The following is a 27,570-nucleotide window of genomic DNA, read 5'->3' as shown; positions in this document are numbered from 1 at the left end:
TAGAAAAGATACGTTGTACGGTTTTATTTGAGACAGAGTCCTTGCTCTGTTGCCCAGGGTGGAGGGTAATGGCGCAATCTTGGCTCACTGCAACCTCCACCTCCTGGGTTCAAGCAATTCTCCTACCTCAGCCTCCCAAAGAGCTGGGATTACAAGCATGTGCCACCACGCCTAGCTAATTTTTTATTTTTAGTAGAGATGGAGTTTCACTGTGTTAGCCAGGCTGGTCTTGAACTCCTGACCTCAGGTGATCTGCCTGCATTGGCCTCCCAAAGTGCTGGGATTACAGGTGTGAGCTACCACACCTGGCCTTATTGCTAGAATTTTAAGGTGTGTGTGTGTATAGTCTGAAAGGAGTTTCTTTCAATCTAGAGAAAGGCAGCTCCTGGGCTGTATTTTTATTTTACAGAGGAAAGAAATGGGGTGAGTAATGACGATGATCTCAATTGGTTTTTGACCTTGAAGTCCTTGTTATTTCCCTTTTAAGAAATTTGTATATCTAGTATAGATAGCTGAAATATTAATGGAATGTTAGTTACAATGAATTCAGCCAAGGGGAAAAATATTTTATAATACCCTCTTTAAAAAAAAAAAAAAAAAAAAAAAAGACATAGGCTAGGCGCGGCAGCTCACACCTGTAATCCCAGCACTTCAGGAGGCTGAGGCAGGCGGATCACAAGGTCAGGAGTTCGAGACCAGCCTGGTCAACATGGTGAAATCCTGTCTCTACTAAAAATACAAAAATTAGCCAGGCGTGGTGGTGCATGCCTGTAGTCCCAACTGCTAGGGAGGCTGAGGCAGGAGAATCACTTGAACCCGGGAGCTGAGACTGCACCACTGTACTCCAGCCCAGGCAACAGAGAAAGACTCCGTCTCAAAATAAATAAATAAATAAATAAATAAATAAATAAATTCCAGCAATAAACCAAATTTTATCTTCCACTAAATTGCAACTAAATTTATTTTAATGCCCTAATTAGCAAATTATTTTGATTCTAGATCTAATAGAAGAATTTGTAATACAATTATTCAAAAGATAACTTTTCATTACCTGGGATTGGGAGGGTATCCGGATGGGTATGGAGAGATTCCACCTGGCATGCCTGGCATGTAGGAAGCTAAAAACAATTTTTTCACATTGTAAAAATAATATACAAGGCCTGAATAGGTAGGCTACCGAATAAGATATACATCACACTGTCAATACACAGCAAAATTTCACACAGTTAAAAAATCCAATTCTCAGCACCAAAACAAAACAAATACCTTACCCTTTCATAATCCTCAAATCATTGAACATGAATTACAATACTTACGACAACCCCAACCAAAAGAACTGGCAAACAGGTCAACCTGGTCAGCTTTTAAAGTTCTCAAGAAGTCTATAACCTGAGATAAGAGCAGGTTTAATTTCAAATTTAGAGGAAGGTAATTCTGGCCTCCTTTGGTCCCAGGTTAACTTCTTAGAGAGTAACTTCTTTATTATAGCTAATAAATCTTTTGATATTTCTTTTGTAACTGTTGACCAGTTTTAGTACAGCTGATTTTGTTGGCTTGTTTGAAGACTTTAAGAGACTTCAAATGAGTCTCTTAAAAATGAGAAGTCCTATACAAAACTTACATTATCCAGACTGTTAAAAACTAGTCTAGGTGACAGAGTGAGACCCTATCTCAAAATAAAGAAACAAAACAAAAGCTCAGAAATACTAGGGATAAAAGGTTAAAATCCAGCAAGCTTAAAGAATACTTTATATATTCTTTAAAGAGAACATGAATGCCAAAGAACTAAGATCAGTGGTGCCAAGAGGCTAATCAACATAGAGGAAGAAAAAGAGAAGTTAATCTTGACCTTAACTGACAAAAAAAAGAATAAAGAATCAGCTCTGGAGTGTTTAATGTGACTTACAGTGACTGAGTACAAAACTGAATTGCAACAGTGACAACAGTATGGTCTCTTTCTTGAATACTGCACTTCCAACGTAAATGTAAAACTCAAAGAAATTAGGGGAAAAAAATGTTGCGGGCCGGCCGCAGTGGCTCACGCCTGTAATCCCAGCACTTTGGGAGGCTGAGGCGGATTACCTGAGGTCAGGAGTTCGAGACCAGCCTGGCCAAAATGGCAAAACCCTGACTCTACTAAAAATACAAAAATTAGCCGGGCATGTGGTGGGGGCCTGTAATCCCAGCTACTCAGGAGGCTAAGGCTCAAGAATCACTTGAACCCAGGAGGTGGAGGTTGCAGTCAGCCCAGATCATACCACTGCACTCCAGCCTGGGTGACAGAGGAAGACTCCATCTCAAAAAAAAAAAAAAAAAAAAAAAAAAAAAAAAGTTGCTTAAGAGACTACCTGAGTTTCTGAAAAGGTTACTTTTGTCATAGCGGTCACTAGCTATATTATCTGAGCAAATAAACAAAGGTAACAAGACTAGGAAATATTTGGTATCTTTTTTTTTTTTTTTTTTGGTATGAAGTCTTGCTCTGTCACCCAGGCTGGAGTGCAGTAACGCAATGTCAGCTCACCACAACGTCTGCCTCAGCCTCCCGAGTAGCTGGGACTACAGGCATGCACCACCACATACCTAATTTTTGTATTTTTAGTAGAGACAGAGTTTCGTCATGTTGGCCAAGCTGGTCTTGAACTCCTGACCTCAGGTGATCCACCCCCAACCTCGGCCTCCCAAAGTGCTGGGGCTACAGTCATGAGCTACCACACCCAGCCAAATATTTAGCATTTCAAACTTAAGCAAGGTACTCTACTCTTGGGCACTAGAGTCAACAGAATTTAATAAGATAAAAACAAATTTCTGATCCACAAGAATTACCAGTATCTTTACTAAAAGAAATAGTAATCCTAAAATCAAGCTTATTCTGGGAAGGTAGGGAAGGAAAGAGAAATGGGTTAAAAAATTATTTCTGTTAAATTCCCATTCGGCTTATAAACCAAGATGTTCCTCAGGAAAGAATGGATTAAAAAGGAAAAAGTATAATTTTCAGCAGAAGAAAAATGAAAGCACATATAATTTGTCTTGTAAGATAAACAAGTTCGGTTAATTATAACCTTAAAGAAAATTTACCAAAAAAAGAAAAAAAAGAAGTCACAGCTCAAAACACAATGAAATCAATACAGATTTAGCAATTTCAAAATAAGTACAACCAACTCACAATTATTCAGAGTGATTTTTAAGTATCAGTAAGAATTATTCAAGAAAACAGAGATAACAGAGATAATATATTCCAATTAGGGGAGAGGCGATACTGTCTCCATGCTCCCACCACTCCACACGAGGTAAAATCATGAATTGGCTGTACGAAAGAGAAGAAAGCTAAGAGCTAGATGTCCAATTGTGTATACCCAGAATAGCTGAATGTGAATGCTTCAGTTGACTTTAATCCTTATCTACAACTCTGATTTTGTAGTTGCAAACAGAAAGGAGAGGTCAGACTACCTTTCAAGTTATATATGCTTCCAAGCTGATCAAATAAGGCTATTCTGCAGCATGCATAATTTTAAAAATTCTAGCTCTATTCTACACTTTCTCCTCCATTTTGGAATCCAGCACAACCATTCTTAGATTTCTACCTACAAATGGAAGCCCAAATGCCAGTCTTTGGTGGGAATCTGTACATGCAGATGTGGGGCCTCAGAATACTTCCAAAAAATCCACTAGCTTGGTAAGCTAAAAAGCAAAGAGGTCATTAATTTTTTTTTTCTTTTTTTTTTTTTTTTTAAACAAAGGTTTCTGTTCTCTTTTGTTTATGTGAGTTTTAAAGTAAAATCTCAATTCTACTTACTATTTGGTGGCCCCGTTGCCTGGTATGGTGGATAGGATGCCGAAATAGGACGAGAGAAGACTGGAGGTTCATCTCCAAATACCACAATCATGACCTGAATAAGCCCCAACAAGTCTGACTGTGGCTAAAAAATGAAAAAAAATTCAAGTCAGCTACAGTCGCTTTTCAGTAAAAAGAAAAAGGTTGGCCATTTCTCATTGGTTTTCAACTCAGCTTGACAATTTTCTTTGTAGGAAAGAATTTCATTTAATTAATTTATTTTAATAGAGTTAGGTGGTTTTAAACATGATGTGCAGCAAGGTTCTTGCTTCAAGTATATAAAAATAGCACTAGTTAAAGCAGCATATTGCAAAATTCATAGTTTTGTTCCTCATTTGACTCCACAGAACAAAAATTTATTTTATTGCCACTGCACAATTTATTATAAGTATACTGATACAAATTTAGGGATGAATATGAGCAACAGTCACAATATTATTTAAGGTCATTAAAAGACATCAATGATATCTTGGAAATACGTGTTCTTAAAATTAATTTTTATTAAAGATATTATGAACTCTGAAATTACAGGTAGATTACAGCCAAGTGAGGTGGTTCACATCTGTAATCCCAGTGCTTTGGGAGGCCAAGGTGGGTGAACTGCTTGAGGCCAGGAGTTTGAGACCAGCTGGGCCAACATGGCAAAATCCCATCTCTACTAAAAACACAAAAATTAGACGGGGGTGGTGGTGTGCGCCTGTGCTCCCAGTTACTCAGGAAGCTGAAGCAAGAGAATCGCTTAAACCCCAGAGGCAGAGGTTCCAGTGAGCTGAGATTGCACCACTGCCCACTGCCCTCCAGCCTGGGCGACATAGCAAGACTCTGTCTCCAAAAAAAAAAAAAAAAAACCGAAAAAAAAAAGCAAAACTTATACGTAGATTCTAGCTTAGAAATTGCTAGACTGTAGTACAAAAGGGGTGAATTGTTAAAGGTGTTAAAAGATCTTTCCTTCTAACAACAATGACAAAGAGACTGCCTATTTTTTCGTAAGAGTTATTAAGATTTTCTCTCAAATACCTATTGACCGCTGGTCAGTGGTGGTGGCTTACACCTGTAATCCCAGCACTTTGGGAGGCCAAGGCAGGAGGATCAAATAAGGCTATTTCGCAGCATGCATAATTTAAAAAATTCTAGCTCTATTCCAGCACTTTCCTCTCCATTTTGGAATCCAGCTTGAGCTCAGGAGTTTGAGACCAGCCTGGTCTCTACAAAAAAATAAAAAACTGTATGTGGTGGCATGCGCCTGTAGTCCTAACTACTCAGGAGGCTGCAGTGGGAGAATCACCTGATCCAGGAAAGTTGAGGCTGCAGTGAGCCATGATTGTGCCACTGCACTCCAGCCTGGGTTAGAGTGAGACCCTGTTTCAAAAAAACAAAAACAAAACCCAACAACAACAACAACAAAACAACAAAAGTATCTACCAACCACTAATTAAACTGTGCTAGTCAAAGTTGCTCAAAATGGCTTGATGATTCTTCTTTTACTCCTTAATCTATTTTGTGTGTATCTAATCTCACATACTTCATTCGTAAGTTCACTGAGTTCTGAAGAATTACTCAATCACCTTGATAGGCTAACCATCTTCACAGAAGCTACTTTTTACATCCCCCTTCCCCCCACACAAGGTCTTACCATGTTGCCCAGCTTAGACTTGAACTCAACAATCTTCCTGCCTCAGTTTCCCAAGTAGTTGGGATTACAGGATTAGGACTGGCACTTCCTTTAATACTCCTGACAAAAGACTTCGGGGGCAGTTTTCACCTTTTCCAAAGAACCAAACTCACCTCATTTGTCCAATTTTGACCTAACTTATGGAAGATGACAATGAATAACATTTCTTAAAGCTTTCTGTGAAAACTTGTTGATCTCTGCTGTTCCAATATTTTTCTTGTGTTGCCTGTAAATTCATATACTGAGACTCAGGGTGTTACAAGCACAGTATCTGTGCAGCACTCACAGATACTGTGGCTGATGTGTGTGAGGATGGCCCCTGAGACTACACACTTTCTCAATTTTTCGGCCCAACAAAATTCCTTAACTAAATCATAACCTCATGTAAGCCTCATGCATGTAGGTGATAATTCACATCCCAAAAACTTTCTTTTAAAGTATACATTTCAGTGGCTTTTATTATTTCACAACACTATGCAACCATTACCACCATCTAATTCCAGAATATTTTCATTATCCCAAAAAGAAACCCTGTACTCATTAGTAGTCACTTCCCATTTCCCTTTTCCCACAGCCCTTTAGCAACCACTAATCTACTTTCCGTCTCTATGGATTTGCTTTCCTGAATGTTTCATATAAATGAAATCATACAATATATGGCCTTTTGTGCTTGGCTTCTTTCACTTGGCATAATGTTTTCAGAGTTCGTTAATGTTGTAGTATGAATCAATTCTTCACACATTCTTACAGTTTTGTCAAGGTAAGTTTTAATTATCACACCATTCCTTTTACACTAAATTCTTTGAAGAAAAAAATTAATACCTATGTTAATATCTACTTCCAGGCCAATTATAAAGCAACAGGTTAAGAATTCAAACTGAGGCTAGGCATAATGGCGCACACCTGTAATCCCAGCACTTTGGGAGGCTGAGGCGAGCGGATCACCTGAAGTCAAGAGTTCGAGACCAGACTGGCCAAGGTGGTTTTAGCCCTGTCTCTACTAAAAATAGAAAAATTAGCCAGGTGTGGTGGTGGGGGCCTGTAATCCCAGCTACTCAGGAGGCTGAGGCAGTCTCTACTCTACTGAGTCCAATCTGCTACTAAACCCGTCTACTGAGTTCTTAATCTCTATTATTCTTTTTTTCATTTTTAAGATTTCCACTTACTTTCTCTTTAATAAAATTTACCATTTTGTCCTCTATTTTCTTGAACACACTGATCACAACCATTTCTAAGTCTGTGTCTGATAACTAAGTTACTCGTGTGTGTGTAGCAGTGGAGTAGAAAGATGTCCTGTTTCTATTGTCTTTTTTTCCTCTTGGTTCTCTTTCTTGCTGTACTTGATAAATATAAATTGTATACTAGATATTGTGAAAAATTATAGAGGGTCTATATATTATCTTCTTCCAGCAAGGGTTCACCCTATCCTGTGGCAGGCAGATACACAGTCAGGATCAGGGACTGAGCTGACTCAAGGACAGATTTTTTTTTTTTTTGAGACGGAGTCTCACTCACTCTGCCACCCAGGCTAGAGTACAGTGGTGCGATCTCGGCTCACTGCAACCTCCGCCTCCCAGGTTCAAGTGATTCTCCTGCCTCAGTCTCCCGAGTAGCTGGGATTAAAGGCATGCACCACACCACGCCTGGCTAATTTTTGTATTTTTAGTAGAGATGGGGTTTCACCATGTTGGCCAGGCTTGTCTCAAATTTCCGGCCACAAGTGATCCTCCCACCTTGGCTTCCCAAAGTGCCGAGATTACAGGTGTGAGCCACCCCACCCAGCCTCAAGGACAGATTTTTGTAAGGCTCATTCTACCTCTAAGTTCTCCCTCCTAAGATGTGTTCCTCCAGTGGTGCCAACTAACAGCCTAGGATGTTTACTTATTCCCCTTTTTGATAAGGTACTGAACTCCAATTGCCTCCTTAACCTAAGACTGCTGAAAACTTGGCTGATTTTTCAGAGGCTTTCTGCTTAGTTTTTTTTAGCATCTCATCTTTGAAGCTCAGGAATTCAACCTATCTCTTAAGGTGGGAAATTCAGAGTATCTCATCTTTTCTTTTGCTCTGTTGTCCAGGCTGGAGTACAGTGATGCAATCATGGCTCACTGCAGCCTCGAATTCCAAGGCTCAAGTGATCCTTTCACCTCAGCCTCCTGAGTAGGTGTTGTCACAGGCACACATGACCATGCCTAGTTTTTAAAATTTTTTTAATAGAGATGGGGTTCTCACTATGTTGCCCAGGGTGGTCTCAAACTCCTGAGCTCAAGCAATTCTCCTGATTCAGCTTTCCAAAGTCCTGGGATCACAGCCATAAGCCACCATCCCCAGAGCTACTCACTTCTTTACGGCTTCCTTTTCTCCCAAATCTTAGATCTAAAAGTCCTAGTTACTTTGATAGACAGAACAGCAACTTTTGTCTTTTCAGCCCTCTGAGACTGCTAAGAGACTCTGCAGGTTTCTCTGCCTCTTAGTTAAGGTCCTTTGCCCAGATTCTCAGCCGTTCATCCTGCATCAAGAATCAGTAAGTAGGCTGGGCATGGTGGTTTATGCCTGTAATCCCAGCACTTTAGGAGGCCGAGATGGGTGGATCACTTGAGGTCAGGAGTTCGAGAACAGCCTCACCAACATGGTGAAACCCCATCTCTACTAAAATACAAAACTTAGGCATGGTGGGCAGGCGCCTGTAATCTCAGCTACTAGGGAGGCTGAAGCAGGAGAATCGCTTGAACCTGGGAGGTGGAGGTTACAGTGAGCTGAGATTGTGCCACTGTCCTCCAGCCTGGGTGACAGAGTATGAAACTCTGTCTCCAAAAAAAAAAAAAAAAAATCAGTAGGTACCACCCTGGGGGAAAAGTTACTGGCAGAAGTGCCTTTTCTCTACAGAATCTTGGCCATCCATGTCTTGATTGCCTAAACAGCTTTCCAAAACCTTTCAACAGGTGGTGTTTGTATTTTCTCTTGCTTTTCTAGTTACTTTTCATAGGAACATTAATCTGTTACAGTTACATTACCAGACACAGGAACAGAAGTTTCCTACTATTATTCTTGACAGAAATGCTTTGAGTAATGAGATCTGAATTCCATAACTACCCCACCAGCATACTATTTTTTAAAATGCACTTCCTACTATGTGAATCCTGCCTATTTTAAAAGGTTCAACTCAAGCAAATAAAATAGTGAATATAAGTATTCTGAAAATTACAAAGCTCTACACAAACCCATTTCTTTTAGTGAGCCTTTTCTAATTTACCCTCAACTCAGTGATTAGTCCATTATTTGAACTTATCTACCCTACTTGGAATCCTCTTTGAGTGCTAAAAGAAAGCAGATGCTAGTGAGCAAAATATATAAAACATAACTAATTCACAGAACACCATTAATACTTACGTGTTTCCATTCATGTAGATAAGGAAGATATATCTTCCCATTTGCATCAACATGCTTTCCCGTTTTAATAGTCATTGAACTAGTAGGCTTAACAAAACAGATAGGGGGATTATATGGGTATGTGTCCAGTAGCCATAGGCATATTGGAATATTATATGTATTACCTGAAAAAGAAATAGAAACTTCAATTACTCTATTTTTATCATTTTTAAATTGAAGAATGGTTAAAGGAATACAGGTTTAGTTTAGATACAATTTATGCATACATCCGCACCCCCCCCATGCCTATTTCCCCCAGCAGAATTTATTTCCTGAGGGGAACAGCAAAGTCAGTAATGTTAAATTTTACTCAGTCTTCCCTAAATTTACACTCGCTTTATACAACGCTGATGCTCAATTAACTGTTTTTTCCCTCTGCTTGTTATGAATGATTGACTTATTATTTAATAGTGGCTCAAATGTCACTTAAACTGTGATCTTCCCATGTGGCCTTCTTCTCCTCTGTAATCTCATAGCACTTTTTCATTTTATAATTCTATAGCAGTTACAGAATAGTGTAAATATCTATCTGTTCCCTTTGTTTCCCCTATTAGTGGAGTTCTTCCAGAAGAGGTACATCCTTTATTCATCTTTGTATCCATAGCTCCTCTCCTTATTGCCTTATGCATAGCAGGTACTATGTGAAATCACTGGGTAAAGGACATAGGTCTTAGCTAGTTACAAGGAATAATTAACAAACAGAGCTGTCCAAAAACAAAATGGTCTCGCATGAAGCTAAATGCTTCCTCACCACTAAGTATTTCAGCAGAGGGTGAAAGACAGGCTAACAGAGATCAATTATCTACCATTAGTATTAGCGCCAACATCACAACCGTAAATAACAGCTACTTTTAACTGTCTCCTTATTACATTCAAGGCTCTATGCCAAGTCCTTCACATTCGTTAACGAATAAATGCTCATTTCCCCAAGTTAGGTACTATTATCTAAATGTCAAAGATGTCCATCTATAACATGTAACAGAACTGCTAAGATTATAGAGCAAGAACTCAAACATAACTCTGTCCTGACTTTGAAGCCTGTATCTTAAGCTTCCCACTGTCAGGAAAGTTTGAATGGTGTAGGAGGCTGAACCAAGAGGCAAGTAAGATCCCTTTCTAGTTCTAAAATTCTTTGATTCTGTGAAACATTAAACTCCTCTGGTGAACTTAGGCACTTATTTGTTCATACATCTTGGTAAGGAAGTTTTAAGAAAGTTGAAAATGTTAGGTGTTGCTGCCAAATGAACTTCAATTTGAATAGAAGTTAAAATCTATATCAGCATGAAAGCCATGAGAAAGTAGGTTTAATTTACTTATAACTCTTTGGCAACATATTTATTATGTATTCAAAATACATCTAGCTGGAAACCTAATAACATAAGACATTTACCTCTATAAGGCACAGGAATTGTTCCAGTGAGGTTCATTAGTTCCCTGGAACTGCCATCATTAAAAACTGAAAGGAAAGAACAATGATTTAATCATGAGCATTTTTTTTAGATACTCCCATAGGTTATTCTTTCAGAAAGACTGGTTAAAATTCATTTTTATCCTTGAAAGGGGCTGACCTGTCAATGTATCATCCATCCTGTCCAATAACTAACAATTCTTTGTTGATTCACTCAATGTCATTGATCAGCTCTTTTTTGTTTTTTTTCAGATGGAGTCTCGCCCTGTCGCCCAGGCTGGAGTGCAATGGTGCGATCTTGGCTCACTGAAACCTCTGCCTCCCGGGTTCAAGCGATTTTCCTGCCTCAGCCTCCTGAGTAGTTGGGATTACAGGCGCGCGCCACCACACCTGGCTAATTTTTTGTATCTTTAGTAGAGACAGTGCTTCACCATGCTGGCCAGGTTGGTCTCGAACTCCTGACCTCGTGATCCATCCGCCTTGGCCTCCCAAAGTGCTGGGATTACAGGTGTGAGTCACTTTTAAAACTATTTAAATATCACTATCGGCCAGGCGCAGTGGCTTGCGCCTGTAATCCCAGCACTTTGGAAGGCCAAGGCAGGCAGATCACCTGAGATTGGGAGTTTGAGACCAGCCTAACCAACATGGAGAAACCCCATCCCCACTAAAAATACAAAATTAGCCAGGCATGGTGGCACATGCCTGTAATCCCAGCTACTCGGGAGGCTGAGGCAGGAGAATGCTTGAACCCGGGAGGCAGAGGTTGCAGTGAGCCAAGATTGTACCACTGCATTCCAGCCTGGGCAACAAGAGCAAAACTCCACTGCAAAATAAACAAACAAACAAACAAAAAACACTATCAAACAATACCATACTAAATGTTCACCTAATGTCATTATACTTTAGAGATCTCTAGACATGTATCCAGACTGTCACTCACAGTTATTTATTATTGTTTTTTGGAGACAGGGTCTTGCTATGTTGTGCAGGCTATCCTCAAACTCTAGGCTCAAGCAATCCTCCCACCTCAGCCTTCTGAGTAGCTGGGACTATAGGCGTGCACTATCATGCCCAGCTTTTTTTCCTATTTTTTTAGAAATGGGGTCTCACTAAGTTGTCCAGGCTGGACTTGAACTCCTGGACTCAAATGATCTCCTGGCCGCAGCCTCCTTAGCCAGTATTAAAATGAAAAAAAGAAAAGTTCATAGCCAAATGTAGACAATTTCTTTTAATCTGTATTTCTCATACCCCACATATTTTTCTATCTATAATTTATGTCTATACTTAATACAGCACATAGTTTGTATTGGACAGCTATTATTTCTAACAATGATTTGGAATTAACACTATACACATAGGGGAAAGGTTGTAATGTGCAGTACAAAAACATAGAACTATAGCCATCTACTGTGTAATGTTTGGGTCAACAATGGACTGCATATAAGACATTGGTCCCATAAAATTACTATACTATATTTTTAATGTAACTTTTCTATAGTTAGATACAAAAATACCATTGTGTTACAACTGCCTATGGTATGCAGTACAGTAACATCTGGTATAGGCTGTAGCCTAGGAGCAACAGGCATGCCATATAACCTAGGTGTGTAGTAGGATATACCATCTAGGTTTGTCTAAGTACATTCAATGATGAAATCGCCTAATAATGCATTTCTCAGACCATATCTCTATCACTACAAAATGCATGACCGTACATTGTTGACCTTTGTTCTTTTACTTACTGTTGACGAATGTAAGCTACACTGCAATGTATTCTGATTTTGTGCATTTTAAAAAAGAAAACCACCTTATATAAATGTGGGGCTGGCCGGGCGCGGTGGCTCAAGCCTGTAATCCCAGTACTTTGGGAGGCCGAGGCGGGTGGATCACGAAGTCAGGAGATCGAGACCATCCTGGCTAACATGGTGAAACCCCGTCTCTACTAAAAATACAAAAAACTAGCCGGGCGTGGTGGCGGGCGCCTGTAGTCCCAGCTACTCGGAGGCTGAGGCAGGAGAATGGCGTAAACCCGGGAGGCGGAGCTTGCAGTGAGCCGAGATCGGGCCACTGCACTCCAGCCTGGGTGACACAGCGAGACTCCGTCTCAAAAAAAATAAATAAATAAATAAATAAATAAATAAATAAATAAATAAATGTGGGGCTTTGTTTATTCTAAAAGAATTTGGTAACAATGATTTACACTTCGTCCAGCCATATGAAACTACACAAGATTGGATAAGGGAGTCTTTGTCAGTTTTGATCAAAACTGTCATGTGGACAGAAATAAGGTAGGCTGAGATGAGAAGGAATTGTGACCTAGGTTTGGAAGAGGACTTTGGGTTGTCTTTATTGTTTCAGGAAATGCAGAACTGATTGCCCCTCTGTTCCTTCCCACCTCTCTTCACCAGTTTCCTAATGTTTTCAAAGCCTTGGAAGCAAGTGAAATTTAGAAAGTCTCAGCTACAAAATTCAGTTCCTTGCCTTCAGAGTTAAGGGTCTTACAGTGGACAAGCAGCAGCATGGGTTTTCCCTCGGCCCTGGCATATTAAGCATTTTCAAGGAGACATGGTAGAAGAGATTATGTTAGGATTTGGCAGGGACAGAAAAGACTATTTTAAAAAAAGGGAAACTCCAAGCATTGTCATGTCTTACAACTTTATTTTGTCTCAATAGAAAGTAGAGACAAACTGACATGCTTACCTACTCTATAGAATTAAAGACCACATTAAATAATATTTTCCTCAACTATAAAATGAAAGGGACAGTCCAGAGTATAGTTTTGCAAAATGTGTTCCTGAAAATATAAAGAGACACTATGGGGACAGGGAGGTTCAGCAGTTAAGTAACTTTAGGATGTATTATACAATATATTCTTGCTCATCTCAGTGATACACAACACATTAGCATATTAAAGGCTCTGAGAAATCTTCATGCAATAAAACTCAATTTTGTTTAATCCATAAGTTGCTCAAGCTTAACTATAGAATTCTGCCTCTACCCCTGTCCCCAGCACAACTAAGGGTCTAGAGACAAAACTTTGGGAAATGGACTAAACTATCTTTAACATGCCCTCCTAGGTTTAAATTTGCATAGTTCTATGTTAGTAGTTTTTTTTTTTTTTTTTTTTTGAGACAGGGTCTTGCTCTGTTGCCCAGGCTGGAGTGCAGTGGCCCGATCTCAGCTCAATGCAACCGCTGCCTCCTGGCTCAAGCAATCCTCCCACCTCAGCCTCCTGGCTAGCTGAGAATACAGGAGTGCCAGGCCAACTTTATGTATTTTTTTGTTGAGACAAGGTTTCACCATATTGCCCAAGCTGGTCTCAACCTCCTGGGCTCAGTGGTCCAACCCATCTCAGCCTCCCAAAGTGCTGGGATTACAGAAATGAGCCACCACGTCCAGCTAGAGTATTTTTTTAACATAAAAAACTAAAACTAAATAAATATAAAATGTTTTTATTAGATCTTCTAATATGCTACCTTCCAACAGTTTTATTAGGTGGTGGTGCAGTCCTACAATTGAAAAATCCACAAACCTCAAAGGAAAATGGAAAAAATTACAATCATTAACAAAGAGAGTAAACTCAAAGTATAGAAATTGATTTTTATTGCATAAACTCACCATATGAATCCAAAACAGGTTTGAGATCTTTGTATAGAGTAATAACATTGACAGTTTCACGTACAGTTAGGTCTCTGTATTTGTACTGAAAAGCAAAATCGCGTAAGAATTTAGTTTAAAACCAATACATGTATTTTAGAGCAGATGAATTTTCTTAAAATCTTTTTCACTAATTGTTAGCATTAATGAAAGCCTGAAAGAACCTAAAAACCCCACAATCCTATTATCACACTAAAATAATCACTATTTCCTTAACATCAGAAAATATCTATAGTCTCAAGTCATGTTTTTTATGTTTTCAGTTTGAATCAGGATCCTAATAAAGTCCACACATTGCATTTGTTAAAATGTCTCAAGTCCCTTTTAATCTATATTCTTTAACTATACCATATAATTCACACATTTAAAAAGTATAGTTCAATGGTTTTTAATACATTCGGAGTTGTGTAACCACCACCGTAATCAACTTCAGAACATTTTCACCATCCCTAAAAAGAAATGCATACCCTTTAGCAATCACCCCCCATTCTACCCCCAGCCTTCATCCTAGACAACCACAAATCTGTCTCTATAGATTTGCTTATTCATACAATGTGATCTTTCATGACTAAATTCTTTCACTTAGCATGTTTTCAAGATTATCCTTGTAGCATTTATCTGTACTTCATTCCTTTCATTTATTTTGGAGACAGTGTCTCGCTCTGTAGCCCAGGATGAAGTAAAGTGGCACAATCACAGCTCACTGCAACCTCAAACTCCAGGCTCAGTGATCCTCCTGCCTCAGCCTCCCAAGTACACAGAACTACAGGTATGTGCCATCATGCCCAGCTAATTTATTTTTATTTTTGTAAAGACAGGGTCTTGCTATATTGCCCAGGCTGGTCTCCAACTCCTGGCCTCAAGCAATCCTCTCGCCTCAGGCTCCCCACGTGTTGGGATTTACAGGCAAGTATGGCCCACTTCTTACTGCACACTTTATTTATCTACTGTTCAGCTGAAAAATACTTAACTGATGGGCACATCTCTATTTTTGCTCCTTAGAATTTATTTGTTAAAGACATTTGTTCATTTGTCTTATAGAGGCTCTCATGGTTTGGAATGTGTTAATTGTATACCTTTAGTATAGTTTCATAGATACATGCTTCTGTGAGTTAGTTGGATCTACAGGTTATTATCCTCACGATTACAAAATTTCCAGCCGGGCATGGTGGCTCACGCTTGTAATCTTAGCACTTTGGGAGGCTGAGGCGGGCGGATCACGAGGTCAGGAGTTCGAGACCAGCCTGACCAACACAGTGAAACCCCATCTCTACTAAAAACACAAAAACTAGCTGGGCATGATGGCGCGCATCTGTAATCCCAGCTACTCAGGAAGCTGAGGCAGAAGAATTGCTTGAACCCGGGAGGCAGAGGTTGCAGCGAGCCGAGATCACGCCATTGAACTCCAGCCTGGGCGACAGAGCTAGACTCAGTCTCAAAAAAAAAAAAAAAAAATTTTTCCTTTTATATTTTTTTCCTCTTCTTTCTCTGATAAGATCACTTCATAGAGGATAATGTTTTTCATCATGGAGCACAACATATCTGAGTATCTCTGTGATGTTAGCAACCATGCTCAATGTCTAGAGACCTGGTCTCTTCAAATCCACTCCAATTAGGCTTCTATACTCCGTACTTCACTGAAATTGTTCAGTAAGGTCACCAATAACTGCCACATGATATGTAATGACCAATACTATCTTTGTCTTACTTCATCTATCAGCAATATTTGACCAAGCTGATTCCTTCCTTTCCGCCGCTTTTTTTTTTTTGAGTTAGGGTCTCACTCTGTCGCCCAGGCTAGAGTGCAGTGGTACGATCATGGCTCACTTCAGCCTCAACCTCCTGGGCTCAAGTAATACTCCCACCACAGCCTCCCAAGTAGCTGGGACTACAGGCATGCACCATCACACCTGGATAATTTTTAAATTTTTCATAGAGATGAGATCTCACTGTGCTGCCCAGGCTGGTCTCAAATTCCTGGGCTCAAGTGATCCTCTCACCTCAGCCTTCCAAAGTGTTTGTATTACAGGTATGAACCACTGCACCTGGCTCGTTCCTTTTTTTTTTTTTTTGAGACAGGGTCTGGCTCTGTCACCCAGGCTAGAGTGCAGTGGTATGATCTCAGTTCACTGCAACCTCCACCTCCCGGGGTCAAGTGATCCTCCCACCTCAGCCTCCCAAGTAGCTGAGACTACAGGTACACACCACGATGTCTAGCTAATTTTTGTATATTTTTGATAGAGCTGGATTTCACCATGTTGCCCAGGCTAGTCTTGAACTTCTAGGCTCAAGCAATCTTTCCACCTCAGCCTCCCAAAGTGTTGGGATTAGAGGCATGAGCCATCATGGCCAGCCCCTTTTCTCTTAAAATATGTTCTTCATTTGATTTCCAGGACATCAACTGTTCTCCTGAACTCTGTGCCTTCTCAGTTTCTTTGCTGGCTTGTTCTCTTAACCTAACCAATTATTATTGAGTGCAGGCTAAGTCCTTGGTCTTCTTCTCTATCTAAACTCATTCCTTTGATCTCCCTCATGGCCGAAAATATAATTTATATGTTGAAAACCCTCAAATTAAAATTTTCCAATCTTAACCTTTTTTCTGAACTCCAGAAAACATATATACAATTACTAATTTGACATTTCTCCTTGGATATCTAATGAATGTCAAATTGAACATGACCAAAACTGAACTCCTTATCTTCCCCCCAAATTTACTTCTCCAATGTCTTCCATATGTGTACACATACATATCCTTCCAGGTGCTCAGGCCAAAAACCTTGACGTTATCCTTGATGCCCTCTCTTTTCTTCACATCCACAGCCAATCTGTCAAAATATCCTGTTAGCTTTGCCTTCAGCATACATCCGGTATCTCCACAGCTACAGTCCTGGTCTAAGCCACCAACACCTCTCACCTAGATTACTGCAACAGCCTCTTTATGGTGTCTCTGCCTCCATCGTTAACCCACTACAGTCTAGTCTCAACATAGCAGCTAGAGTAATATTGCTAACAGCTGAAACAGAGCAATGGCTTTTCATCATACTCCAAGTAAACGCCAAGGTCCTTAAGATGGCCTGCAAGGTCCTCCAAACCTCTCATACCATTGATGATCCATACCATGGATCTGTCTAGATCCATACCACCACTTCCTCCCTTGCTCACTTCAGTCCAGCCACCATACCCTCCTTTGTTGTTCCTCTATCATGCATGACAAACTTCTGTCTATGAGCCTTTGCATTTGTTTCTCCTTCTTTCTGAAATGTTCCTACCCCAGATTGTTCCAGGTTTGTTTTTCTCCTGAGACAGGATCTCGCTCTGTCACCCAAGCTGGAGTACAGTGGTATGATCACAGCTCACTGCAACCTCAAACTCCTGGGCTCAAGTGATCCTTCCATCTCAGCCTCCCAAGTAGCTGGAATTAGAGGTATACACCACGACTGGTTAATTTTTTTATATTTTTAGTAGAGAAGAGACAAGGTCATGCTATGTTGCACAGGCTGGTCTGGAACTCCTGGCCTCAATGCGATCCTCTAGCTTTGGCCTCCCAAAATGCTTGGATTTCAGGTGTGAGCCCCATGCCAACCACACAGTTTCTTTACCTCTCTCAGGTGAGCTCAAATAGATTTTTTCAGAAAGACCTCTCTTTACTATCAGATACAAAACTGTGACTCATCCCATTTCCACACCCTAGCACTCCCCATTTCCCTTTCCTGCTTTATTTTCTCTAAAGCACTTATCACTTTCCAACATACTACTTGATGTATTTATTGAGTTATTTATTGTCTTCTATAAAAATTTAAATTCCAGAAGCAGAGTTTTTTTTTGTCTGATTGTTCACTGTTGCATCCCTAGAGCCTAAAACAGTGTGAGGGACATATCAATCTTTATTTTATTATTTTTATTTATTTATTTGTTTTTGAGATGGAATCTTGCTCTGTCACCCAGGCTGGAGTGCAGTAGCGTGATCTCAGCTCACTGCAACCTCCACCTCCCAGGTTCAGGCAATTCTCCTTCCTCAGCCTCCTGAGTAGCTGGGATTACAGGCACGCACCACCATGTCTGGCTAATTTTGTATTTTTAGTAGAGACAGGGTTTCACCATGTTGGCCAGTCTGGTCTCGAACTCCTGACCTCAAGTGATCTGCCCACCTCAGCCTCCCAAAGTGCTGGGATTACAGGCATGAGCCACCGCACTTGGCCAATTTTGTTATTAATTTTTTTTTTCATTTTTTACTTTTTGAGATAGGTTCTCATTCTGTCATAGCTCACTGTAACCTTGAATTCCTGGGCTTAAGTAATCCTCCTGCTTCTGCTTCCCAAGTAGCTAGGACTACAGGTGCATGCCACCAAGTCTGGCTGATTTTTAAATTTTTTGTAGAGACAGGGTCTAGCTATGTTGCCCAGGCTGATCTTGAACTCCTGGCCCCAAGTGATCCTCCCATCTCTACCTCCCAAAGTACTGGGATTACAGGCATGAACCATCACACCAGGCCCACAGTTTTCTTCTACTCATTTAGCAGTGACTGCGCCTCTAGAAATGCTGTAAATAAACTATGTAAAAATGTAAGTGGTTGTATGCATGAAACATCTAAAGTGGAAAGTTGTTTCTTTAAAGCAAGAAGGACTAATCTGGTATAAATATACCTCTGTTAATTGCAAAAATGATAACAGAGAAGGGTGTTAAAAGTTATGTTGAAATTGGGAGCTAAGATAATGCTCAAGGGGAAAAAAGATCTTTTATAATATACATACAAAACATAAGGCAGGTGGCCAGAGTACCATGATGGGTGTGGAGAGCCTACAATCAGATAAAGAGAAAACAATAATGACCTTCACCCTAGCCATGAGTGCAGGGTCCTGGCTAACAATTCTTACATCAGACCACACCAGCTGAAAGAAAAACATTTCAAGCCCTTCTTTAGGAGGAAGGAGCCCCACAACTGCTTCTATTACTCTACTTGCTATTCTTACCTGTCTAAAATTCATAGGTTAGACAGAACAGATGCTGATGCTCAGAATCGTCATAATCACATACAGGAGTCTCAATTTTCCAGATACTGAGCCAAGGACCAAAAGACAGGTAGAATGCCCTCTCCTACCTCTTCCCTACCTGTTTTTGTTTCTAGAGTAATCACAGGTTGGCTGCAGGGGGAGGCAGGCAGAGGTATAAAATATCTTCTGAACATGCCTTGCCTTTGTCTTTGATGGCAGGTTTCTCTAGAGGACGCTTAGGAAACTTAATTAGGGTATAAAAAATAAGCTAATATTTGAATATTCTTGCTCTTTATATGAATATACACATACATTACGGAATAAATTTTTTTTTTTTTTTTGAGACGGAGTCTTGCTCAGCCACCCAGGCTGGAGTGCAGTGGCTCCATCTCGGCTCACTGCAACCACCGTCTCCCGGGTTCAAGCGATTCTCCCGTCTCAGCCTCCCAAGCAGCTGGGATTACAGGCACCCGCCATCATGCCCGGCTAATTTTTGTATTTTAGAAGAGACGGGGTTTCACCATGTTGATCAGGCCGGTCTTGAACTCCTGACCTCAGGTGATCCACCTGCCTTGGCCTCCCAAAGTGCTAGGATTACAGGTGTGAGCCACTGCGCCCGGCCCAAGAAATAAATCTTAATGACTACGCTATCAATTTAAAGATCAAAAATGTCATGGAGGCCAGGCGTGGTGGCTCATGCCTGTTATCCCAGCACTTTGGGAAGCCAAAGCAGAGGGAATACTGAGGTCTGGAGTTGAAGATCAGCCTGGCCAACATGGTGAAACCCCGACTTTACTAAAAATACAACAATCAGCTGTGTGAAGTGGTGGGCGCCTGTAATTCCAGCTACTTGGGAGGCGAAGGCAGGAGAATTGCTTGAACCTGGAAGGCGGAGATTGCAGTGAGCCAAGATCGCGGCACTGCACTCCAGCCTGGGTGACAGAGCAAGACACTAAAAAAAAAAAAGTAACGGAACAGATACTCTTCAGCTACATACTATGTAAAACAATATACCGTTTTTTCAGAAAGTGATGTATAAAAGTTACAACATGGATCTTTACCTGGGTCACAATCTTCTATGGCTTCCCACACGTCCTCTGTAACTAAGGATAACTAGTTTGTCAAAACAAAACCAATAAGCCTAAAATACATGATTACACAACTAAGGTATGCTTTATTTTGAAAACTGTCACTTTCTCTTTAGAGGTTACTTGGTCTTCAATCAAGGACTATGGGGGCGATTTAACTGGAAAAAGTCCGTTTTTAAAAATGTTTTATACATAATAGTGTGTTTTATTAAAAACTGAAACCGCTTAAACCGCTGATTGCTACCATTCTTGCTTTGACAAAACTATCCGAAGCTAACACGTTGAACTGGTCAAGACTCAACTCTCAATCATTTTACATAGTTTTGGAAAATTACAACAAAACATAACAAAAGCCATTCCACTCTGGTGTGAGGTGCCACGTTTGAAGTAATTATATAAATAAATCATGGCTTTAAAATACAAAATGCTTAACTGCTTTTTTAAAAATTGAAAAAAAAAAATAGCCTTGAGCCGTGAAGATCATAGATTAAGCTCAAAGCAAATAAATACGCATTATAAGCAGCATACACTTAAGAGTAGTTACTCTTAGCAAATCCCTGAAACGGTAATGGTATTTCAGTAAGGGACTGGTATTTTGGCTTCTCTGGACTTTTCCGGAGAATACAAAACTGAAAAGGCCACAATCTCTGCAGGTCGGCAAAAGAAAGGCTAAGACTGGAGGATCCCTGGATTGGGACAGCAATAGAGGATTGCCTCAGATCTAGAACTAAATGAGATTCCGTCTTTGTGTTTACAGAAACTAAGACGAAAAACCACACTGCCCCATAGACAGCTCCAAACTCTGTGGAAGAGAGAAGGGCGGGTGGGCGGCAGGTGTCCGGCAGTTTCCGCTCCACGTCTCTGTCGACTGTCGCCGCCCCCCACCCTCCCAGCTCCCGTACGGGGATTCCCGCACCAGGCGACAGGCGCCTCGGGGCGGGGGTCTGAGAAGGTGGCTAAGAGCTGTACTGGGGCTTCCGGCCCGTCTGGGAAGCTTGTTTGGCTGGGCCGGGACGGACTCGGCAGGGCGCGGAAGGGAGCGGTGGGCGCGCGCTGGAGGGCGAGCGCGTCGCAGCCTCACCTTGGACACCATTTTCTTGAGCTGGCTCTCCGACACCGCCATGACGGCCCACTCGCGACTCCCTTTCCCGCAGGCAGAAAGTCAGCCGCTGCTGGGCTGCCCCAGGCCGTCCCACACAATCGCACACCCCCGACCCGGCCTCAAACAACAGGAAGTCGGAACCAAAGCACCACTTCCGTTTCCACTACGTCACTTCCGGGCCGCCATCCTGCGGGCAAGGGTGAACGCCGTGTGGGATTGAAAGAGACTTGACGGGGTGGGTTCCAACCAACCCTACCCTCGAGTGCCGGATTCAGCAGGACGAATCAGGTCCCAAAGATGTGGGCAAGACTGTTCCGAGGGTCGAAACTCCGGTTCAGGATAAGATTGGCAGGTATTTCACAGAGTCGACTTTAGGAAGCTAGTGCCTGAAAGGGAAGAAGTACCAAGGGCTTGCCAATGCGCCTTAATGACTGATTCATCAAGTGGGAGGGCACTGCACTGGCAGTCAGAGTGTTGTGTCACTGACTTGCCCTTGTGATAATGGTAGGCTAGTGCATTTCTAGCTCAGGCATACGTTTCTCCCGACTGTAAAGTGATACACTTGCATTAGATGATGCCCAGTGTTCCTCTAATTAATTTTTTTTTTAAGCTTTAAAGACCTTCATACTACGTTGGCAAGGGTAAAATGTAGAGCCTTTGTTTCACGAGAAGCCAGATAGTAATTTCTTCTCCAGGAAACCATTCCTAAAGTCAGCTTTCTCCTGTACCCAGACATAAATGATAATACAGGCCGTATTTTACCTGGTGCTGTATTTTTGTACCTGTCACTGTCAAAATCCAAGCCCTTGAAGGCAGGCTTACTTCAGATCTTCATTGCCTTGCACAATGCAAGGGTAGGTACTTCCATCTTAATTGAATTTTTACTTCCCATAAAAATTCTTCATGGTGACTTACATTAGTCATCATTACACATCACCGTCAGTTTTGTAACCACAGTGTCATTCAAGGTATTGTACAATTTTGAGTTTGATGATGAGATGTGTGACAGTTTCAGTTATTTTAGTACAGCCCTAATGAGAACAAGGCTGTGGTATTGATTCCCTTCAAAGTTGGCATCTAAATGAAGGTCACATTCACAAGGAGGGCGTAACTGAAAGCATGTAGAAGCATCATTATAAACTGTTGTTAACACACACAAATAAAGACTATTCCAATAAGTATTGTTTTTCTTTTCTTTTCTTTTTTTTGAGACAGTCTCACTCCATCGCCCAGGCTGGAGTGCAGTAGCACCATCTCGGCTCACTGCAACCTCCGCCTGTTTTCCAGCTCCTTAGTTAAGCATACAGCTCCAGTCAAACCAAACTAGAGGTCAGTCTGTCCTTCCATTTTACTTGCTGTTTTATGTTTTTTAAAAGCAATGGGGTTTTCAAACTGTTCTTAAAGCCATGGCTTAACCAGGAGTCCCTTTAATTAGAGCAACTGTACCTTTATGAATTGGAGGAATGCCAGGTAATGTTATTTATATATTTTATAAATAAATATAAATTTATATTAAAATAAATTTTGTGTGTGTGTGTGTGTGTGTATATATATATATATATATATATTTTTTTTTTTTTTTTTTTTGAGACGGAGTTTTGCTCTTTCTGTCCAAGCTGGAGTGCAATAGTGTGATCTCGGCTCACTGCAACCTCTGCCTCCCAGGTTCAAATGATTCTCCTGCCTCAGCGTCCTGAGTAGCTGGGATTACAGGTGCCCACCACCACACCCAGCTAATTTTTTATATTTTTAGTAGAGACAGGATTTCACTATGTTGGCCAGGCTTGTCTTGAACTCTGGACCTAAGGTGATCCACCCACCTCAGCTTGCCAAAATGTTGGGATTACAGGCGTGAGCCATTGCGCCTAGCCTATTTATATATTTTTTGAGACACGGCCTTGTTCTGTTGCCCAGGTTGTAGTGCAGTGGTGTGAACATGGCCCACTGCAGCCTCGACCTCCCTGGCTCAAGTGATCCTCCTGCCTCAACCTCCCTTGTATATGGGACCACATGCGTGTGCCACCATGCCCAGCTAATTTTCTAATTTTTTGTAAAAATGAGGTCTCACTTTGTTGCCCAGGTTGACCTCAGAACTCCTGGGCTCAGGTGATCCTCCCACCTTAGCCTCCCAAAGTGCTAGGATTACAGGTGTGAGCCACTGTGCCCAGCAATACATTGTTTAAAAAGCTTTCTTGCTGCATGTTTACTATCAGTCTTTTGCAATCTTTCAGGGTCAACGCTACCTCAATATACAGTGTTAACTTCTTCTTATCTATTTCATTGGAACCATGAAGGATTGAATGTGTGTGGGGAAAAAGTCTTTGTGGTTTTAGAAATATGCAAAATCGGTTAATTTTTTGATGTGAAAGTAACAGTAGTTGAAATGCTTTTGAAAGTTGCTTGCCATTTCAACACTAAATATGAGTTTTTTCCCACTCATTAGGCATTTTGATTTCTGTCCTCACATATATTAGTGGAGAATTTTAAATCCCCCGATTATCACAGATGAAAACACAAGCTGATGGTGCACCTGCAGTCCCAGCTACTCCATTGGCTGAGGCAGGAGGATTACTTGAGCCGAAGAGTTTGAGTCCAGCCTGAGCAATATAGTGAGAACCTGGCTCAAAAACAAAAAGATTTTAAAAGTTTTCTTGCTAAAAATAATTTTTAAAAGTTTGAAAACAATTGATAAAATCTAGTCTCTTCATTTTACACAAAATAACTAAATATCCTGGGTGCTGTGTGAATTGTATGAAAAAATCTCCTTAATCTGAATGTTTCCTTTCACTTAATAAATGAAGGATCACCTGGTGATTTTGAAATCAGTTTATTTTGTTCATTATTCTTAATATTTAAGGAAAACAATGGAAAATGGAAAAAAATTTGTCTTCTGCTACATCAAAAAAGCATTTTAATCCAAACCCCACTAAAAATTGTAACAAGCTCTGCATGATTTTGTAAAAATAAAAACATGAAAGTTAACAAGCATTGAGAATGTCAAATTATCACAAAATCATAGGGAGGTGGTGGTGGTGATATTGCTTCTTGACTTACACTGGGATTTACAACATGATTACTAATATACTTAACACTCAAAGAAATATCTGATACAGAGAATTACTTCTTCATTGTGGCCTTCCAGAGGGCAAAGACTATTATTCATCTTCGAATAGTCAAATTCTAACACAGTATGTGGAATAACAGTAGGTGTTAAATAAACATTTGTTGTATTGACATGTTCCTTTTATAATTAATGAGTTATTGGTAATTTATTATACACTATTTTCTGGTTAGTGTTCAAAAGCATATTACATATTATCTAACTTTAGATATCAAATATTAGAAAAGGCTAGTTTTAAAAACAATAGTTCTTTCAGTTTTACTTTCCTATTTCATAAAAAAGGACAGTAAGAATACATTGTTAGGGTAACATGAACTAATTCGCGTGCATATTGAAATTACATAGACCTAAATGCTTTTCTCTTCAAAAGCATCCAGTTAACTCTGGTGGGAATCTTTCCAAGCATATTAAATACTTTTCTGCTTTCCTAAACATGGGTTACTGAATATAATTTCACCTTTTCTTTATGACTAAAGTTCATCATTATAAGCATTCCTTATTACACTAAAACAGTGTTAGTTTGCCTATTTCCTCTTTACCTAGGATGTGTCTGCCCTTATAAACCCTCCTATCTCCGTCTGGATTAACCTATTATATGCTTGATTTATTTTTATTTTTATTTTTTTAGAGACAGGGTCTCACTGTGTTGCCTAGAGTGCAGTGGCATGATCATAGCTCATTGTAATCTTGAACTTCTGGGCTCAAGCAATCCTCCTGCCTCAGCCTCCTGAGTAGCTGGAACTACAGGTGCACAGCACCACACCTGGCAAATTTTTAAACTTTTTTTTTTTTTTTGAGATGGAGTCTCGCTCTGTCACCCAGGCTGGAGTGCAGTGGTGTGATCTCCACTCACTGCAAGCTCCGCCTCCTGGGTTCATGCCATCCTTCTGCCTCAGCCTCCCAGGTAGCTGGGACTACAGGTGCCTGCCACCACGCCCAGCTAATTTTTTTTATTTTTAGTAGAGACAGGCTCTTTAGCCAGGATGATCTCGATCTCCTGACCTCGTGATCTGCCTGCCTCGGGCTCCCAAAGTGCTAGGATTACAGGCATGAGTCACCACGCCCAGCCCACGTTTGTTTTTTATAAAAGCATGCCCTTACATGAGAATGAAAGTAATCCTTTCATGGTGTATAGGACCCCAACTTTAGGGTCTTTTGATAACTATTTTGGCTGTTAAGACTTTTCCCCCTTTTAGTGCCTAGAAAAAGTAGAGGTTGTATGGATAAGTGCCCCTTAATCGCCAAGACTTCTTGAGGACTAAACCTCAATTTCCTTTTATAAAATGATGATGGTAATAGTCCCTACCTCTGTGGGCTGTTGTGAGGATTCAGTAAAATAATAAAGTGCTTATCATGCTGCCTGGTATATATGAAGTGTTAATGTTAACTGTTACTATCAGTTGTAATGTCACAATAGTAATAATAAGCTATCTTTCACATAAGAAAATATTGCTGTTGATCTATCACCAAAGTGTGTGTACTCTGAACTGTATGATCAGGAGAGGTTAAAGGATTTGCTCAGAACAAATAATGGGGAGAGTCCGTTTGACCTCTCCCTATTATGACCAATGTTTTTAATGAAAATCTCATAGTTTGGCTCTAAAGTAAGCTGCTTGGCTTTCATTCATAATCTATTTCCACTAAAAATATACATTTGTCTATGGTTCTACTAATATCACAATTAGTTTATGAGATGTTGGAGATCTTATATACTCCAGGAAGAAGTTATAGAAAATTTCATAAAGTCCCACTGGAAATTAAATTAAACTTTTAATGCATATCATTTTAAAAATTCACTTTCCATTTTCTGTTTTAAAGTGCATGTAAAATTCTTTTCCATTTTTTGGTAGCTAATTAATTTGAAGAAGGGAAATATAATGCTTTACTAGTACTACCAATAGGATTTTACACAAGAAACATAAGTAACTTAAGCTGTGGATCCTGTGAATGTACAATTGATACAGATTTTGTAAATCCATACTGGGCCTTGAACTTATGTTTATTATAAAAGTCAAAGGGTAGTTTTCTTTTAAAGATGTATTACTTATAAAATATTCCCAAAGTGTGAACTGTGCTTTTAGTTTAGGATATATGATTTAAATTGATGCACACTTCAGATGAATGTTTACCCCTGCTGTAGATTTAAAGAACAGCATAGATATCTCAAGAACCCCAAATAAAATTAATTTTTCCCCTCCTTATGTAACTTCTTAAGGATTTAAATCACAGAGCTAATCAAGAAACCCTCTACTTTAACCAAGCAGTTTGTAAGGATAAATAGCAGGATACAGAAATTCTCAAACCTATATATATTGGTAAAATTAAATGACTTTTCCCTTTAGGTAGAAGTCCAGCCTCTTAAATTGCATTTGAGAATCAAAGTTTTAACTGTAGTTGGAGACCATGGATTGAGGATGCACTGCTTTGGAGTTTCTCAGAAACTGTATCTTCTTTCAGTGTGGTTTTGATGACTTCAGATACTCCACTGATTCCAAGGATGCAAGGCAAACTTAAAAACACTTCACTATCTATATCATAATATCCCTGAAATGAGAAAAATAAGGGTTTTAATAGAACTAAATCACTGCAAAGAAGTTAATAAAAAAATGCATACTTTCTTGCTTTCTTAGTTCTAAGACAAAGTGATACAAGTTGGACTCAAAAAGGTTTTTTTGTTCATTTACTTATTTTTATTTTATTTTTAGAAGTCCAGACCTCACAATCATTCATTGATTTTTTTTTTTTTTTTTTGAGACGGAGTCTCGCTATGTCGCCCAGGCTGGAGTGCAGTGGCCGGATCTCAGCTCACTGCAAGCTCCGCCTCCCGGGTTCACGCCATTCTCCTGCCTCAGCCTCCCGTGTAGCTGAGACTACAGGCGCCCGCCACCTCGCCCGGCTAGTTTTTTGTATTTTTTAGTAGAGACGGGGTTTCACCGTGTTAGCCAGGATGGTCTCGAACTCCTGACCTCGTGATCCGCCCGTCTCGGCCTCCCAAAGTGCTGGGATTACAGGCTTGAGCCACCGCGCCCGGCCGCATTCATTGATTTTATAAACTTATCATTTCAGAAAATTTTTGAGAGATGGAAGCAACTTGGTCAGACACCCACTTTGTAGAGAAGTAAGCTAGCCCCCTGCAATATGGGTAGCAGGTTGGGGGCTAAGAAAAAAAATAGTTAAGAATGGATTTCCTGGGGAGGGGCATGGGATGGTCTCTGGGCACAGTCAAATGACAATAACATCTAAAAAAAAAAAACACTGGTACCATAATGGTAT

At 40.3% G+C, this 27,570-nt stretch overlaps 2 protein-coding genes and 1 long non-coding RNA gene across 18 annotated transcripts in view; 1 reads left to right on the top strand and 2 right to left on the bottom strand.

Moving 5' to 3' along the window:
* TSG101 (tumor susceptibility 101) overlaps positions 1–21,307 on the bottom strand; it is a 51,496-nt gene extending 30,189 nt beyond the window's left edge. Inside the window, exons 1-7 of one of the 3 annotated variants that reach the window (XM_077960367.1) lie at positions 21,156–21,307; positions 17,265–17,407; positions 13,957–14,041; positions 10,321–10,386; positions 8,892–9,055; positions 3,794–3,917; positions 1,052–1,118 (exon numbers count right to left, since the gene is read on the bottom strand). In XM_077960367.1, the coding sequence (XP_077816493.1) occupies positions 1,052–1,118; positions 3,794–3,917; positions 8,892–9,055; positions 10,321–10,357 (392 nt within the window). In that variant the 5' untranslated portion in view covers positions 10,358–10,386; positions 13,957–14,041; positions 17,265–17,407; positions 21,156–21,307. 3 annotated transcript variants of the gene reach the window in all.
* Positions 21,308–21,352: 45 nt separating this feature from the next.
* Positions 21,353–24,158, top strand: LOC144334275 (uncharacterized). Its single transcript, XR_013403962.1, has 3 exons — positions 21,353–21,528; positions 22,392–22,505; positions 23,620–24,158. It is a non-coding gene; the product is annotated as an uncharacterized LOC144334275 (long non-coding RNA).
* Positions 23,988–27,570, bottom strand: part of UEVLD (UEV and lactate/malate dehyrogenase domains) — a 70,459-nt gene continuing 66,876 nt past the window's right edge. For all 14 annotated transcript variants that reach the window (XM_028833564.2, XM_028833566.2, XM_028833565.2 and 11 more), the window contains one exon: positions 23,988–26,841. In XM_028833564.2, the coding sequence (XP_028689397.1) occupies positions 26,674–26,841 (168 nt within the window). In that variant the 3' untranslated portion in view covers positions 23,988–26,673. The remainder of the gene's footprint in view (positions 26,842–27,570) is intronic.

Source organism: Macaca mulatta, chromosome 14, assembly GCF_049350105.2.
Source record: "Macaca mulatta isolate MMU2019108-1 chromosome 14, T2T-MMU8v2.0, whole genome shotgun sequence".
NCBI lineage: Eukaryota > Metazoa > Chordata > Mammalia > Primates > Cercopithecidae > Macaca > Macaca mulatta.
The sequence above is the reverse complement of the archived record's forward strand: the minus strand, read 5'-3'. Positions and strand labels throughout refer to the sequence as shown.